This window comes from Chamaea fasciata, unplaced genomic scaffold (genome assembly GCF_029207755.1).
Source record: "Chamaea fasciata isolate MVZ Bird 193981 ecotype frontalis unplaced genomic scaffold, bChaFas1.0.hap1 SCAF_15, whole genome shotgun sequence".
NCBI lineage: Eukaryota > Metazoa > Chordata > Aves > Passeriformes > Sylviidae > Chamaea > Chamaea fasciata.
Genome location: NW_027094100.1, coordinates 10,189,912 through 10,208,465, shown reverse-complemented (window position 1 = coordinate 10,208,465; position 18,554 = coordinate 10,189,912). Strand labels below are relative to the sequence as shown.

General features: G+C 45.5%; 1 protein-coding gene across 1 annotated transcript in view; it reads left to right on the top strand.

The window, feature by feature from the left end:
* The first annotated feature begins 1,738 nt into the window (after positions 1 to 1,738).
* Positions 1,739 to 18,554, top strand: part of GLRA1 (glycine receptor alpha 1) — a 37,257-nt gene continuing 20,441 nt past the window's right edge. Inside the window, exons 1-2 of the mRNA XM_066196976.1 lie at positions 1,739 to 1,950; positions 17,025 to 17,155. Of these exons, the coding sequence (XP_066053073.1) occupies positions 1,895 to 1,950; positions 17,025 to 17,155 (187 nt within the window). The 5' untranslated portion in view covers positions 1,739 to 1,894. The remainder of the gene's footprint in view (positions 1,951 to 17,024; positions 17,156 to 18,554) is intronic.

Genomic DNA, 18,554 nt, shown 5'->3' with positions numbered 1-18,554 from the left:
GAACAGATTAAAGACAGCTAAACAGGGGTTAAAAGCGAATCTTTGCCGTGGGGAGTTTTGCAAAGCACAGGACAAGTAAACAAAACAGAACTTAAAGAAGAATAATCCCATTACAGCGGGATAATAGAGAGAAAAAACATAATCCTGGATTATTTAGGAGAGCTAAGTTTTTCAGTTCTCAGAAGTTGATGTGAAGCCGAGCTGAGTGACACTCTGACAAAGAAACCAAGGAGCCCAATCCTCCCCTCCCCAACCACCAGCTCATCACCCTGCCAGCACACCTGGAGCTGTGATAAGAAACTGCTGAATGCTCCTTACCTGCCCTGGCCTTGATGGCTCTGGTGTTTGCCAAAGCTCTCTGAAAAACCAAATGCAAAAGACCAAAAAAAACCCAAAAAAAGCCAAAACAAAACCCCAATCAAACAAAACAAAGAGGAAAAGGGGGAAAGAATCAAAGCTAAACAACATAAGAACACAACGCAGAGATGTTCCTTAAAAGCCAACAGCAACACCTATCAGCTGCCAGTCAAGCAGATCTTCCACGAGATGGAGATTTAAGGCACATTTCGCTTGCCCTGTCAAGGAGACGATTTCAGAGACTTCTTAAAAAGACAGCAATTCGGGTTAAAAAAGTAGAAATAGACAAAAACGTATCAGCGCTTTAAAGGTTAACGGCCTCTGCTGAACAACATGCGTTTATCCAACCACATCCTAGAGTAGTTTTTTCAGCCCTGAGACCAATGAGCACAGCTAAGAGGAGGGCCTTGGGATGGTGGAGAGGCTGAGTTACCCCCTCCCCTCTGCCTTCCCTCTCTCCACCTCCCCCTCATTTTTTCCCTTCTTTTCTTTTTTTTTTCTTTTTTTTTTTTCTTTAGTTTAGTAAATTAATGCAGCAAGAAACTCTCAAAGATCTGGCGAGTCCTAGCAAGGGAGAGAGGGCAGAGGGGAGATGAGATGCATTAGGAGGACACTGAGCCACTTTCTTTCCCAGCACAATGGAAGTGCTTCCCAAGAAACTTCCCCTTCGCTCCCCTCCACTCTAGCCCTGAGCGATGGGACACCTTCCCTACAGCAGCAATAACTTATTCGGGAGGAAAATAGCCCAGGAAGGAGGAATCAACAGCAGCCAAACGGCGGGCAGGAAAGCGACACAACCGGGACTGCAGCACGGCTCCACACTGACAAATTCCTGTGGATGTAATTAGGAAGACACGCCGGCCAGCAGCGGAGATTAAACCCTGGGTTGTTGAGGGTCGTCGTCCCCCCCGGTCCCACCTCACCGCCAGCACCCTGATGGCAAACCTACACCCGCTGCGTCCGCCCCTGTCGCCAGCCTGATGTCCGGAGCGACATCCCGCTGAAGGGAGGGTTCCGTGCGGGCAGCCGGGAGCCCCGGCCCCGAGCAGCACTGCAGTGGCGGCGCGGGGGCCCGGCGGAGGAGGGACGAGCGGAGACAGCGGCGGTGCCGAGCGGAGCTGCCCGCGGTGCCGAGCGGTGCCGAGGGAGCTGCCCGCGGAGCTGCCCGCCGTGCCGAGCGGAGCTGCCCGCGGTGCTGAGCGGAGCTGTCCGCGGTGCTGAGCGGAGCTGCCCGCGGTGCTGAGCGGAGCTGCCCGCGGTGCTGAGCGGAGCTGCCCGCGGTGCTGAGCGGGGCACGCCGGGCGCTGTCCGGGCGCTGAGCGCCGCCGCCCGCCCACCGCTGGCCGCGGTGCTGAGCGGAGCCGCCCGTCCCGTGCCCCGGCCGCGCCGGGGTTGTTTCTCTCTCCCCACCGCTTCTCCCCAAGTGCCCGGGTACTTTATTGGCCAACCCCACCGGCCCACCCCTCACGGAGTACAAAAAAAAAAAACAAAAAAAAAAAAAAACAACAAACCAACAACAACAGCGAGAGCTGGAAAAATGTGCAACGTCAACGCGCTCGGAGTCTACGTGTGGGAGACGATCGTTTTCTTCAGGTAAGGCTGGGCTGTATGCAAGGAGCGCGGCCGGGCTGTGCGCCGTGCCCATCCCAGCTCGGGGCTCACGGCAGCTGTGCCCTCCCCCGAGCTGCCCTTTGCCTCCCCTCGGTGCCCTGGGCTTGCTCTCGCACAGCCCCGGGCTCGGGACGTTCCGCGGCTTGGGGAGTTACTCCGTTTAATTAGCACCGCAATCTTGCTAACCGCAGTGCTGAAAACACCGACCCCGGCTGCTTGCAAAGTGACAGCTAGTGGCGGCTGGCAATGCTGCACTTGAATTTGCCCGGGTAAATATTCCCAGTTCGCCCCCTCCCCATCCTCAGACTGCAGGTGAGTTCCGTGGGATGCTTTCAGTGCCTGCCTCTGAGGGCTCACCCTCTATCCTTAGCTGGTTGTGCTTAAAATCGCCAAAAGCAAAGAACTATCTCCTTCCTTCCCAACTTTTTTCCGTTCATGTTGTTTTGAACATTCTTTCTTTGCAGAATCTAAGTGAAAACCAAAGAGGATGGGGGGGGGGGGGGGGAGCTTTTTTCCAGTTGTGCCAATTATCACCCAGCTGTATTTTGACTCTGGTTTAGATGTGTTCAGTTTCTCATTAAGTCTAAGATACAAGGAACAGCTTTAGTCTTAAAGAATTGCGTCTTGTCCATCTATCCTTGGAGTGCTTTTATTAAATGGACAAAAAGATTGGATGGTAGAAGCTTCTATATTTCAATGAAAAATGCAGCCTGCTGTAGCAAGTGGGAGACACCAGATATAGGCAATTGGAGAAAAAAAAACCTGTTTCATGACCTGAACTTGCTCATCAGTCTCAGCCTTCATTTCAGTTGCGTGGCTCTTACTTCTGTGTTCAGCCAAAGTCTCATCTTGTAGTTTAATGTGAAAACACAGATATCATTTGCATAAAATCATTGACATAATACTTATTATTTTATGAATCACAGTAGCAGACCTGCCGATACTGGCCAGACTTTGAGCTTGCATTCTCTGTCCTTTTGAACACAGGGGTCTTTCTAGGTATAAAAAATGGAATATGCCCACTTTTTCCTGTAATTCCACAGAAATTCAGAGACAGCAAGATTGTGTCATGAACTCAAAGCAGTAAATGTTTATGTGAGGTAAAACAAGAGTTCTAGAAATAACTAAAATCACCAGTCTCTGAGAAGCAGTGTCCAACAGCCAACACTTTAGAACCATCCTTTCTCATCTTGGTCACAAGTATATTGCAGCCCCACACAACACAGTGGGATGGGCTGACAGGGAGCAACTGGATGTGCAATAAACTCTTAGTTCAACAGTGGGGAAGTATTGGGTTAAAAAAAAAAAAAAAAAAAAAAAAAAAAAAAAAAAAAAAACAAGACTAAACAACACAAACACCAGAAAGCAAAATGAAAATCACACAACTGAAAAAGGAGCATTTCCAGGCTTGCATTTGCTATGTCCCTGCTACTGAAGCTTCTGCCTGAGTCTCCTCTGAAGTGCCAGAACAGTGAAATTGATACACACTCGTCCCGCAGATCCTGCTCACAATTGTGCTTCACACCACAAGTGTGAGCACTGACAGGTTCCCAGCACATCAATCACCGTCACGGGCATTCAAACCGCTGGGAAACCAGTCACTTCAGATTCTAATGCAAAGGTTTGTAATGTTATAGATTATACACAGACATATGTGGTATTACATAATATTGCATCCAAAATGTATTTTTAGAACTTTATTTTCCCCAAAATCAACATTTAAGAATATTTGAAAATGTTTTAATTCAATTACAGAGAAAGGATGAAATCAAATTGGTTTGCATACTGCAATCATTTTTGAAATACATTTTTAAAAAACCCACCAAAAAATCAGTAATTCCTGCTCAGAACTGACTATACGCGATGTTTTTCGGGGTTTTTTTCTCTCCTTCTTTGTGTTATGTGTTCAATTTATTACAGGCCAAAAATCTACCAGCCTTTCTAGTCCAGGAATAGTTTTGCTATTTCAGTTTCAGTAGGAGAAGTTTATTAATTAACAGTCATTCATAAATTTAGTGTGCCAATTACTCCTGCACTCAGTCATACATCATGTTTAACAAACCCAAAGCTGATAATCCAATAATCCATAAGAGAACTATGCATTGCTTTGAATTACAAAGTGCACCATGCTTTATTGTCAGTCTGTCAAAAATATTCTGGAAAGAGAATCCATTATATGTTAGCACATTTAATACACAAATATTTAAAAAAGAAAATCTAACATTCCAAGGAAAATTATATACAGCCAATATAGAAATTAAGGCTAGATTTATTGCTTAACAGAAATGTCCTCCACCAGCCTTTTAAAAAACAAGACCCCGTGGGAAAGAGTAACAGCTGGTGTGTGAATGCAAACATTATGGTATTGCCAATATAATATTTGTTTCTGTTCCAGTTGGGGTGTTTTAGAAGGAATTTGTGATATGTGGCTTATTCTGACATGCCTTTCTTCATGGAAGAGCACTTCCCATCCTGCTACCTGCCTCTCCGACTGCAGTCACTTAGCTGTGACTCAGGCTTTTACTGGGAACCTGGGCAGGGGCAGGGATGGGAACTGGGTAGGGATGGGGGAGGAAGACAGCTTGTTTGACCAAGGTTTCCTTGCAGGTATCTAGGTAAAGCAACGTGTTAGTTTTTTAAAGTAAATTGGGTAGTTTGGGGCAATAATGGGCATCAGGATTTCCAGATGTCCTGCTTATATCTGTGGAGATATTTATAATCAATCATTCTCCCAAAGTCTAACTACACACCCTGAATGTCCAGCTGTGAATTCCCTCATGTAGAACAAAATGGTCCCTTATCCTGTGATGATCTTGCCTGGACTTTCTGTGGTACCATTAAATTTTAATAGCTGTAATGGTCCAGAAACAGCATTGTGTAAGCTGGAGGTAGGAATGCCCCTTATCAAATTAGGAGAGAAAAGATGCCCTAGAACTGGCACCTTGCCCAAATGGACACTGCCCTGTGAGGTTTTGAAAATCCCTGGGCCTGATTTTGGTCCTAATATCGGGAATCAGCACCATGATCTTCGTGACTCAAGATCAGGGTTGGCCCCTCATGAACAACAATCTGTCAGCTCACAGGAGTGATTCAAGGCAACTGCTCCAAGTGAGTCACAGGCTAAAAGTTGCTGCCAGCCTCCGTCCCTATTGGATTGCTCCAACTGGCGTGTTTATATTCCCTCCTGTCAGTAACAGAACTCTTCATTGCCAGTTTTAAAAACAACAAGAATGTGCCCCTGTGAACATGAAGCCTCAAGTTTGTGGGGAGGATAAAAAAAAACAAAAACAAAACACTATGAACAAACCTTCTCCTAAAACTCTCCCGGCAAGTAAAGGGGATGATTGGAGAGCTGCCGGTTTCATCTCCTTGAAAATACCATGAGAGAAAAGGCAGGGGAAGAAGGAGAAGAATAGTCTGCACTGTATCTCTAAGGCTGCTGCTATAGCTCTGCAGGGAGAGGTAACAAAACAGAGTGAAGCCCTAACCAGAGACTTCCAGACCCACAAGACAAACAATGTAACAGATATTCTCAATAGTCACAGATTATTTTCCCTGTGCTGACTGAAATCTACTAGAAGTTGTGCCTTATGACCTGTTGTGCCTCTGCAGAGTCCCTCATCTCCATGAAGTAAAAATGATTTAGCAAAGTCTTGGACCAGATGGTTCTGAGAATACTCTTTAGCTGCCATGGTCTGCAACCCTTAAAAACCCCATTAGAGACCCTGCTAAAAGGGTTACAGAGCCAAGGTTTGAAAATGTGACTATGTAGACAATTCTAGAAACCCTTATAAATCATTCCGTAAAGAAAGATTAATTTGGTGTCATTGCATGAAAAGCACAAAATGTCTGGGACCCTGCCTTCTGCAGGAACTTTGATCCATCCATCCTGACTCTTGCATTTAAGACAAATCAACATAAACTCCCCAAAACATTTTCTAACAGCCTAGTCTTAACCTTCTTCTTAGCCAAACATCTGCCTTGAACAACTCCAGACCTGCTCTGTGGACGGTTCAGAGCAAAAGACAGGGTCCACAAATGTCTGTGAAGGAAAACCATTCTTTCCCCTCCAACCTTAGGTTGAGTACAAAGAGCAGGAAAACCCTAAATAACCAACTTGCTTATTAAAACCATTGCAACAAATGTTGCAGTTTCTCATGTGGACTAATAAAACACCCTTGGTCTCTGAGGCACTGGTGCTGTGCAGATTTTAGGTAATGTAGGCTGACTGTCCACCTTGGCTTGCTCTGAACATTACCCCACACTGCAGCAAGCCCCACTGGCAGAACAGAGATTTACTGTTCAAATACCAGGGAGGAGCTGCTTTTGAAAAGAGATTGAGATGTGGAGGGAATGGTCAGACCCAGCCCTTACATGCAAAGGCACCACAGAAACTTCCTTCAAAAACAAGAATTTTGGCATGGGAATTCTCATTCTCCCATAGGAGGTGTTAGAGACCCTGAGGTATGAAGCAGGTCATCAGGCCTCTGACTCAGAGTGTCCCGGGTTTAACAGCACAGCAAAAGGCTCAGGAATTCACTCTGCTGCTGACCAAGTGATTCCAGCCAGAAAGGAAAGCAACAGCACAGGGCAGCTCCCCCTGGTCCTGGGCAAACACATCCCATGTGAGCTGGGGAATTAATCTCACCAAACCCTCATGAGCTGGCCTGGATAGAAAAGAATCCCAACATCCAAATTAAGAAGTTAATCAATGTCCAAAATTAAATTACTTTATTATCCCAGCCCCAAGCAGCAATCATTCATCTGCAATAGGAAACCAGCTGACAGGCCTGTTCTCATTTCACACCAGCATGCAGGTTAAAAGGACTCTCCAAATTCCAGTGTCAAGAACAAGATGTCAGACCACCTAATGAACATAATTGCTCTTTAGGTACTGATGAAAGACAAGGGTGTTAAAAAAATAAATCATGCTTTCAAATCACACAGACTCACAACATTTACTTATGTCAAATCACATCACCTACTCTCACTTGCTTGTTTTCTATAACCTGGAGCTTTTCTGAGATCTCAAAGTGATCAGTGTTAAGACAACAGATAGGCTGTATACAAATGATGACTTCCATCTGGTTTATTTGCCAGTATCAACTCTCACTGTTGTGGCACATTAAATCAGGGTTTCACTATTTCCAGTAAATTATCGTTTTGCTGTCATTACCTGGCATGTTTCTACTGACCTTTATCTATCAGCAAAAGCACAAATTATTGGGTTTTTTTATGAACTGTGGCTTCACCTGTGCACCTCACACCTCCCAAGAGAAAGGATTCATCATAAGATTTCAAAAGCTAAAAATGTCACAGCACATCCTCTCCCACCCACCACAGTTTGATTCAAGTTTTTGAAGGATGAAGAAAGTAATTCCAAGGACTTTTGATAACTTTAGTTTGGAAAAAAAAATCCAACAAAATGAGAAAAACCCAAACCAACAACACACCAAAACCCAACATCAGCTTGATGATACATGAAGCAAAAAGGAAGGAGTGAGAGAAGCAGGAATTCCTCCTGCAAGGTACTGGAAGGATCATTAGCAGCCATGACCAGAAAACTCAACACCAGACTGTCTGGCTGCTGACTTCCAGACCTACTTGCACAGCCCAGGAAAGAGCAACTTTTGCATTGCACCCAGCATAATAAACTATTGCTAATTCAACAGGTCAGTACCCTTTAAAGAGACAAAAAATTCACCGATTTCTCTTCTCTCACCCTTTCCCCAAAGTATCCAAACAATTTACATTTGTATTTACAAAGGCGGACAGAACAGAAACCATTTCCCTCCAGAGGAGTTGGTTTGCATTGGGATTTCTTCGCCAAGATTGGTGCAAAATGTTACAGTTCCCTTCCCCTCTCGGGAAAGTGCTGATAGAGTCCAGCTGATCTGGTGCTATCGATCACATACACACCCCCAAGCTGCTCTTAAATCTCTCTGATGCTTCAAGAGACTAATGCACAAAAACTGAAAAAAATCCAGAAATTCAATATTTGTCCTCCCCTCAGCAAGGCCAAAGCCCAGAGGAGGCCTGCACAGAGCAGAAGTAGATGGAGGCAGCTGCACCCACTGCCCACAGGAGCTGAGCTCATCCCGTTATGCAGACAATTAGTCCATCCATACAATGCACCACGGTGAGCTGCTGATTTGGGGACTGCGCCACGTCTGGCTGGAACATGGGCACCATTGACATCCTGTAAATACATCTCTGCTGGGTATGAGTGCCAGCAAGAAGAGCAGGAGAAATCTTAATTTACCAAGCCCCACAAAATTTAGATTTTTTTGAGGAGGGCAAAACAAAAGAAAGCACTTCAGCACCCCTGCTTTCCTTTTGATTTCTCCCTCTTCGCTCTTCCATGGAGGCTCACATCCTGCTAGAAAAAAAAAATAAAGGGAAGAAAAGGAAAAAGAAAAAAGGACAAAACACCCAAGTGCCTTAGCAGACAGCCAGGGAACCCTCTCGTGTTTCTCAGTGCCTCATTGTGGGGTGGGAGAAGAGGGAACAGAGCACCAGGGGGTTTCTCAAGCCCAGGAGTGTCGCATGGCTGGAACGGCAGGGCTTGCAGTGCCATCAATCATCCCCGGGCTGCCTTCAGAGCGGAGCTGCCGACAGCAGCTCCCTTCGCCCTGCCAGCGGCGCCTGCCACCGCTCGCCCGGAATGCAAATCCCGTCCCCCGGCCCCGGCAGGGCCGGAGCAAACACACAAATCAATTAAACGGCGGCACAAGCGGGATCGGGGGTGGATGTCCCCACTGCCACGCAGCAAAACGCAGCTGGGCCAGGAATCCTGCAGGAAATCTGAACAAAGTCATGGTTTGGTCAGCTTTACTTGATTTCTTCCGATTTTGTTTTTATTCTTTTGCGTCACTGATGCCAGTAAAAAGATGCATTGTATAAAGCCTCAAGCAGAGCTGCCTCCTCCCCTCTTTTATGGGGGAGTTATGAAACCTGAAAGCTTGCAAGGGCCAGCTGTTATCAGCACCCTTTAAAAAGCCCCAAATGCCCTTTCTGGTGCCAACAGTGCCTGTGCACTGTTGGTCCAGTCCCCCACTACAGCAGGATATGTTCACCACAGGTATTAGCTCAGTGAGGAGTGGAGAACCTCTGGCTTACTGGCTGAGGGAATAAGAATTCTCTCCTTATAAGAATGTGAAGACAGGCTGTGGATAAAAAAGTGACTTTCTGAGGGGTATGTTTACAATCCTGTCTCAGTTTGCTCCCAGTTCTTTCACCCTCTGGAAGCATTGCCGACCAGGGCAATAGTTGCTGGCACACCTACACACAACATAGAATTCTTTCCTGCACCAGGTCTCCCAAGATCTCATTTACAACCCAAAATGTGTGTACCCACTCTCCTGCCACCCCATGGTCCTGGGAATTGCAAGCATTGTCTAACTTCCAGCCCCATCCATCACACCCTGACACAGGGCTGTGGACTTTGAAACCATCTCCCAGCAGTGGGGCTGACAAAGCAGCAGCCTCATCAAACACAACTTGCTCTCCCTTGCTGTAAAGATGGGGTTTGGCTTCTTCAGTTCCCTGACAAAACAAAGTCAGAGGGCACCTGGAGTGAGGAGGAGAAAATCCCTCCTGGGCAGCAGACCCAGGGCTTTAGCCATACATTCCAGAAGTTTCATTTCATTACTGCTCAGGAATAAACTAATGAATTACACCAGGAATCACAGATGGCACTGAGGGAACATTCAAGTCTAGGAGGGTATTTGCGTTACAATGACAATGACCAATTCCATCAGAAAACATCAACATGAGTGCTCTCATCACACGACTCCTTTTGCACAGCACAGAATTCATCAGAGAGCCCCAGTTTTACCACAGGACCCACAGTTTTGTAGGTAGGTTACACGGGTTAGCTCAGGAGACCTCTTCAAAGGATCTGCAGCAAAAAGTTCCCGTCTCAGAAGATAAAATCCACCACCGCTCAGAACTACATGTCACACCTCTTAAAAGAATTCTATTCATGCCACTTCTGATTTAGCAAAAATAAAGTTACAATACCCTTGCCTGATCTTAATGAGCAGCATAAATCCTTAAACTAAAACTAATTTTTAAAAAGCTGCTGTAGTGAGCTATTTGAACTGCTGAAAACGCGCCCGAGAGCTGCAGAGCTATAGATAGAAGAGCAGCCACGACTTCTCGTAATTCTCTGACACTTGTCTGGTCTGTGATCTAAAACCCTCTGACGTCAATTGAGGTTCCCATTGCAGCTCTCCATCCAAACACCAAATCACTAGCACATCAGCAAAGAGAATATTCTTACCTAGATGATGAAGTTTCATCTTGTTAAGACATTTTCCCCTCTTTATTTACTGCCTTCAGGAGGGCTGTTTATGCAAGACTTTGAATATCTGACTAGCCCTCCTGACTTTAAAAGGAATATTCAGGGTGTGTGTGTGATGCTACAGACACATGCTTTTGTCTCTGCAAGGATGTTTTCCCCTTTGTTTTTCGAAAAAAAAAAAAAAAAAAAAAAAAAAAAAAAAAAAAAAACACCAAAAAGCAATTATGACTTTATTTTGTTTGTAAACCTCTCAGTATAGGCACAGGAAAGAGTCAATGCTGGTGTGTGCTGAATTTATCTTACAAGTGGGTAAAACCTGTGCTTTGACTTCTCTGTTGTTTGAACTGTTTTCAAACCTATCTCAGAGGCTTAGGATCATACATCACCAGAAAGTCACTGCATGGGCTCCAAGAGCTGTAGATCCTTCTGGAAGAGGGAACAGTGGAGAAAATCACATGAGATAATGCCTGTGGCTCAAAAATTAATTTAACAAACACCTTTTAGAATGCAATAAGCAAGAGTCACCACACAACAACAATCCTTGTGAGGAGCAGAGACCCAGCACAAAACTGAGCATTATTCCCATACAATTTAATGGTCTCCCTGTGCTATTCCAAACTATATAGAACATGCAGATTTCTCCTCCCCCCCCAGCCAATTGTGTAGTCATTTATTATTTTCTTACTGCTCTGTCCAGGCAGCGTCAGCAAATGTTCCAAGTGCTGGTGTCTTTCCATGGAGTTAATCAGTGTAATTGGGATGGTTTATAGTTCTGGACAGAGTGTTTTGCCATATGGCAGAGGAGCCATGGGCTGCAGGAATGTGGCAGCAGAGCACAGAGACACCAGAATGTTGCAGTCTGAAGAGATTTTTCTCACTCCAGTAAAGTTGTTATAGCTTTCCCTGGATGGCGATGATCACAGAGGGTTAATTCCCTGAGCTTCATGAAGAAGTGCCTCCCAGCTCCTCTCTTCATGTACAGCCACAAGGACCAGTGACAGGATGGGTTGTGCAGGACCTTTGAGTGTGTTTTGGGATCCTTTGGGTTAAAACTTTAACTGATTACATCCTGTGACTACTGCAATGCAGCTACTTCTGGTGCGAGAGCTAGAACTGGTTTAAAGAGCTCACAGCAACAGTGCACAGCCTTCCAGGACAGGAACATTTAACAAGCCTACTCTTTCTTTCCTGTCCCCATCCTCCTGCCACTAATGGAGACAAATAATAGCTCATTACCCATTTCTTTCTGAGAGTCAAATCTCTCCACAGGTTCTCAAATTCTGTATTTCTCCAGTCTCACTGGACACATCTACTTTCCTGTCCTGTTCCCACATTCAGGTCTGCTCCCTGCCTCTCCTGCATAAACACTCAGCTGAATTAAGAAAACAACCATGTCCAAATTTCCTTCCCACCGGTGAGAATTGACTTTAAAATTCACCCCTGAGAACACCCCACACCCACACGCCAGGGGCTGTGACACGCCAGCAGCTGAGCATGACTGAGGGATTGAGATCACTCCTGTGCAACCAGCACATCTGCATCCCTCACAGCTTCTACTCAGCACCAGGATAGGCCAAAAATTCAGCACTGGGGCTCCCTTCTCTCACACACCTCCACTATTCCATCTCCTTTCCACCTCTATTGCTGCAGGCCAGAAATTCGGACAAGGTGATGGAGAAAAACAGGCAGGCAATGAGTTTCATCCTATTTAATTGAATTGCATATCAATATTGATTGTGCTATTAATTTTGATAGTAAATCTAATCATTAAAATAAAAAGTCTGCTTGCAGTTTCTGCCAAGCCTTCCCAGCAAGGGTCTGGCAGCATTCCCCTCCAGAAAACATGTTGGTATGCAGTCAGAAATAAATGTCTGGGTGCAGAGTTTAGGGCTGCCTCTTTTTCTTTTTGCCAGGACAATGTGTCCTTCCTGCTGCAGAGGAGAAGAGAGAGACAGGCAGCCCCAGCATCCTCTGAATCCAGGCTGGGCTGTGCTGAGCTCCAGGAGCTGCTCAGGGGCCTCTGTGCCCAGGGAGAGGGTTCAGGAAGAGGAAAGAGTGTTAGCCTAGGATGCACTTGTTCATCATGGACAGCACGATGCCTTTCTGTGCTATCTGATGTTCTCTCTGCACCTCTCAGAGCCTGCTGGAGTCAATAAAGCGAAGCTGATGAATTCTCCCATGTCCCCAAGCCCCAGCACAGCCCCAGCCTGGCTTTGGAGATAGTGGGGGAAGTAGTTATTCCTCACACCTCAGCCCGCCTCAGCCCTGATGGGTATTTCCCTCCCCTGGGACATCTACTGAAAGAACTCATCACATCTGAAGGACAAATGTGTGAGCAGCTCACCTGAATGCTATTCCCAGCACATCCCTGCCAAGGCTTCTGGTTTGCTGTGTTTCAAAAATAAAAAGAAAAAACTCCAAACAAACCACTTCAGAACCAGAGAAGGGGGTGAGGTATCTTCTGTCTCCCCAGCCTGCAGAGATCCCACTTCTCTGGAGTCACTCATGTGGCACCACTTTACCTTCACAGGGACCTGAGCCTTCCACACTTTGCAGAGAGATATTTCCTCTGCAAACACTTGTTTTGCAACAGTTTATTTCTGCTGCCAGACATAATTTTTTTACACTCAGAATTAATGATTAACAATTAAATTATTTGACAAGGGAATACAGGCCCTGTGCTAATTAAATTCCTTCATCACTCCTCTTTGAAAAGAAAAAAAAAGTATTTCTCAGTATCAGCATTCAGCCAGAACAGGGCATTTTGTGATGTTGGACTTAATGAGATGGACAACCATAGCCACAGCCAAAAAAAAAAAAAAAAAGAAACTATGAAAATATTGCCCAAGGATCATGCAAATGGGAGGAGGAAGAGAAGGAAACAGCCAGCTGGGGAGCCAGGAGTCGAGTGAGCAGACACATCCAGACAGCAGGAGAGCCACTTTCTAAACCAAATAATTGTTTATAAGAATATATCTGTTTAGCTGAAACAAAATGATGCAGAGAAAGTAAACAGTGCCTGTATAGGCTGAGAAAAACCAGCAATAGGTGTCCTGCAAAGCTTAACTGCTCTGTTTTAAGGGATGCAATCCTGAGCTGCTGGGCTGCTCATCACCAGTTTCACATGCTGCTCCTGGGCTGGACCTCCCGGGGGCTTGCTGGTGTCTGCTTACACGCCAGCATTAATATCACAAAAGATTATGCTAGTTCATCGACCCTTTGAAGAGATCCTTCCCATTGTAGCTGCTGTGATGATTGCCTGATGGCACTTTCTCAGCCAGATCCACTAGGGATTACAGCAGCATAAATAAGATAAGCCTCTGTCTGACTGCTATTAAAATGCGCCGAGATGCTCGGCTCAGACAACTCTTACACCAGTGCAAACTCCATCCTGCGTGGGTTTGTTACAGCCTCTGCCTCCCTTTGTTTATTCACAGAATAAATCTTCTCTCCCAGCAACACAACAGCCCACACTAGATTTCCAGTTCTCTTCCATTGCCAATAATTTTCATATCACTTGGCAATTTCCCTCTACTCTTCTCTGCTGAGCCAGGAGACGAACAGTCCTGGGGGACTTTCGAGGGTGTTCTGGAAGGACTGAGGGATGGAGAAAATCCCAGAAATCTCCAAAGGCAGCACATAAAGCACTAGTCCAGACAGTCCTGGAAGACAGAGAAAGCTGGCAGATATTTTGGGTGCTGTCTGTGCTAAGCTGCTATTGCAAAGCTCAGCTGTCACAACCAGAGTGAAGATTTTGGGGCTCTGTTGAAATCCATCCACCTAAAGCAGTGGGGTGGATCAGCCTCTCTGTAGCTCCCAGTGGTGTTTTCTGCTGTTATTTCTAAGACAGAGAGTAGACTCAACTGCCTGCTTGTAGAAAGGCTTTGCTGCTCCCCATGCACTTCTTTCTTGCCTTTTCTTGTTACATCCAGGGGGAGCTGAGTTTTAGGAAAGCATCTCATAACCAAACAAACTGGAGGGAACTCAGAACTCACCATTCCCACGTCAACATCACACATCAGCCAGACAGATTTTAAAACATGCATCAAGACACTGAAGCCTGGTGTAACAGTTTCAGCACATCCCCAAAGGTGCTCTCAGGGGCTGGTCATAGGGATGGGCACGAAGCCGCAGAAAGCAGTGGGACTGTGAGAGGGTGGTCCTCTCCCAGAGGTTTCTGAGCTTCAGTTATCCAAATATTTATTTCCATGCAGGAAGTGAGCCCATCAAATTAATTTATTTGCAACTTTGATGCAGAAAATGGCACTCAAGAATTACAGACTCACTCATTGGAAGTGGGGTGAATATATCGAGTAGAGGCTTTCACACTGAATTTACAGGAAAGATGGGCACTGATTTCTCTGCTTTTCCACCTCATTTTTTAAAACAAATGCCAGGGGAATTGCAGTTTCTAATTATCTTTTTCCACTTAAAGATTATTAGATGCTTATTAGGTTTGTATTGCCTCTCCCCTCCCACACACATTTTCCATTTACATATACTTCATCCAGTCTACAGTTAATGAGAAGAAATCAGTGTATTGCACTGTCTGGCATCTTGCTGAAGTGGCAGAAGTCTTTGGTTACCAAGTCATTTGCTGCTTAATTGAAATCTTTTCTCTGGACTCATTGCCTGCAGACACTCCATTGGAATGCAGTAGTCAAGCCCAGTATTGATTGTCCTCCCACTCCCAGCTTTCTTCTGCATTTGCAAATCAATTGCACCCTGTTGCTTTCCTTCTAAAAACGAATTAAATTTAAAAAGTCACCCATTCCACAATCCCATCTATCCCTGAAACACATTGGTTCTGCTTTGCATATTCTCTTGGGGCAGAGATGGGGACAAGATAAGAAAGGGGACATGGTTACCGAGATCACCACCGAGAAAGAAGTGCACCAGACTGTTCAGATATGGTCCAGTGTGGGGGTGGATTAGGAGTACACAAAGGAGTGAATAAAACCCTGGTTTTGGGCTCTCACTGAAAGTGATCTGGAATTAATCTCCCCTCTTCACTGCAAATTAAACTATTTTTAACAGTTAAAAATCCAGCAATTGGAAAACTCTGTTGCAACTTGCAAAAGGAGCCAGACCGCAGTTGTGAGTTTGCAGGATTGAAAAGCAAGGCTTGGCAAGCCATCACTGCTGACACCAGAAAAGAAAGTCAATGCAATGCAGGTTACTAGACTCCTGATCTTGAAATTATGCACCCAAGCACTGTTGAAACCCATCTGATTTTTTTTTTTTAAGTTCTGAGGAATCAAATGGTTCAAAATGCTTCTATCAAGACTTTGTCAAGATAACATGCCTCTTTGGGGTTTCAGCTCAAACTTGTGTTGGAGGAGCTCATCTTAAGGGGTGGGATCACATTAATACCATGCACAGTTGCAGTCCCAAATTCTTCCCAGAAGATCTTGTGTCAGTACTTAGCACTACTCCTGCAGGTTTGACTGCTGCAAAACTTCCCAAGGTGAGGCCCTCATGCTGTTAGAGGGCTCTGGTGTCATTTGTGAGGACACGAGTAGCCAAATAGCTTGTGCCTGTTGTAAATACCCTTAGACTTCCCAGCTGCTCTGTCAGGGGCTCCTCACCGTTCCCACACAGCCTTTGTACTTAAAAAAATTCAAGAGTTTTGCTGAGCGTGAAGGAATGGCCTCACTTCCTCCTGAGCAGCTTCCTTTTGCTCGTTGTACATTTGCATTGCAATGCTGCCTGCAGGCTTTACCCAGCACCAGGCACCTGAACCCACAGGCTCACCCTGAGCACATGGCATAGGTGATTTGGGGGATTTTTTGGATGATCTAGGCAATTTTACTCAACACCTGCAGCCTGGGAACAGACTGGTGTTCAAGTAGGAACCATACAAGCAGAGGGAGGGTACTGAATAGTGTCTGTTCCTGTCTAGGAAGTCAAACCTTCCTGCAAAGCTGAGAACGAGCACCTAATACCAAGGGTCACTTGCTCTTGTGCAGATGACAACAACAGACTTTCTAAGCCCAAATCATCACCCTGCAGATCTTGCAGACCCCCGTCAATACTGCCAGCCATAGGTTTCTGACTTCTGCAGATAAATTTATTATTTCACTCTCTCTGTCCCGGAGTCCATACAGGTTCCAGAAAGATTCCATTTCCTTTCATCTTCAACCCAACATGAGTAAAATTTCAGCATCCCATCCCAGTTCTGTGCTGAACTCAGACCCTGCATTGCAGGTACCAATAGCAAAGGCTGGACTGATCAGCAAAACCTCCTCTCTCTCCTACGGTCCCAAAGGCTCTGCACGAGCTGTGCCATCACATGGTGCTCATTTAAACCTCAAACCCCAGATTTCTCTGATCCTACCTGCCTTTTGGAAAATCATACTGTCAGAGTACTGAATATGCTCCTTGCTATTTGCCCTGTAATTAAGCAGTAATTGCTGCCCAAGGCTAATCTCAGAGTGTATTTTACCTGCGGAGCTTAGCGCCAGAGTTCACATTTGTAATTTAGTGGCACACCAAGAAGCTATACCTAAACTCACAAAAGGATTTTCACTGCTCATCATCTCTCTTCTACTCTGGTGGCAGCTGGGATTCTGTATTTGGAGATGTTTGGGCTGGGCAAACAAATTAGCTGAGACCAGCCTCATTAGGAATTCACATGGGTACCCATCCTGCCTCAGCAGGAATAAGATGCTGACGGCTCTGTTTCTGGACCCCAAGCCCTCCCCAGCATGGGAGACACACTGAAACCTCCTTTTTATTTCTCCTTGCACAGCCTGGCAGCCTCCAAGGAAGCTGAAGCAGCAGCTAGATCTGCCCCCAAACCCATGTCTCCTTCTGACTTCTTGGATAAGTTGATGGGGCGGACTTCAGGATACGATGCCAGGATCAGACCAAATTTTAAAGGTATGCAAAAAGATCACTTTGTTTTTGTTTTTCATTTTGGGACTGAAAACTGCATGGAATCCTCATATCTTCCTAATGCTACAGGAAATATGAATATTTATGTTCTTATGAAGTGTGTACTATAATGATACTCAGCACATGAATCCTTGTAAATGTCTGGGAAAAACATCAACAAATGTCTGCTCAGAGTGGAAACAACCCTGTAAGAACTTCACATACTGTAAATATAGGGCCCCCCAATCCTGCTTCAGTATAGGGATCGAGGACCCTGTCAAACCAAGCAGGGACTGGCAGGGAACTTAACATCTCTAGAAGTTAAATAAAATCCCCAACCTTCATTTCCCTTGAAGTCACTGCCCACAGCACCTGTTAATGGCAGGAAATGTTCCCCCCTTACAGCCACTGCAGCCAAGAGCATTCTCTATCATCAGCTCCAAAAAAATTCCACAAGATGCCAGGGGCAGCCTGAACTCATCCCTGTCCTCCCCAGTAAAGGGGCTCTTAAGCCAAACACTGCTCTGGTTTTCCCACCCGGTTTTCCAGCGTACTCCATATTCCATTGCAGCCAAGCAGCACTGAATAAGACCCGGCAGAGGCAACAAAACCTGTTTTCTCCTCAAAACACCTCTTCAACAAGTGAGGTGTGGGGTTTTGTGATGGGGTTTTGGATGGCTTTTCCAGCCTAGTCTGATGGAAGATGTCCCTGCACGTGGCAGAGAGGATGGAACTTGAGGGTCTTTAAGGATCCTTCCAATTCAAACCATTCTATGATTTTGGTTTGTTTTGTTTTCCTTTCTCTTTAACTGAGCTAGTTTTCCCAAATTCCGCCCAGAGATAAAGCAGGACCTGCCCCTCTCAGCCATTTCTAAAGCTCATTTTGTTTGCTTCTTTTGTTTCCTGCAACCAGTTCCCTCTCCCCTGGAGCCACTGGCAGGGCTGACAGGACTCCCCGGACCCATTAATCACTGGTGACAGCACCTGGCACCCAGCTTTGAACAATAAACTCTGTGCTGGGCTTTTAAACCCAAAGAAAGGTGGGAATCCTGTGTCCCAGTAACCAGCCAGTCAACAGAGGACACTGCTGTTCTTATACAAATATAAAGGAGTTAAAATACCACCGAGCAAACCTGCCTACCTCTAAATTATGCACACACACAAATTAAACTTTAATATTTAATGAAATGTATACATTCACTTCCTGCTGAAGACAGCTGTATTGCATTTTTATTTGAGATAATTTAATTTCAGTTTTATTTCAATGAACTACACCTTCCCCTCAGGGCAGTTTTGCTGGCTTAGCCTCCCACACATAAATCAGGCTCCAATTTATATGGGAAGCATAGGAGGTGTTTCACTGAGCTTGGGGTTGTAGCTCTCAAAGCACATCATTTAAATTAAC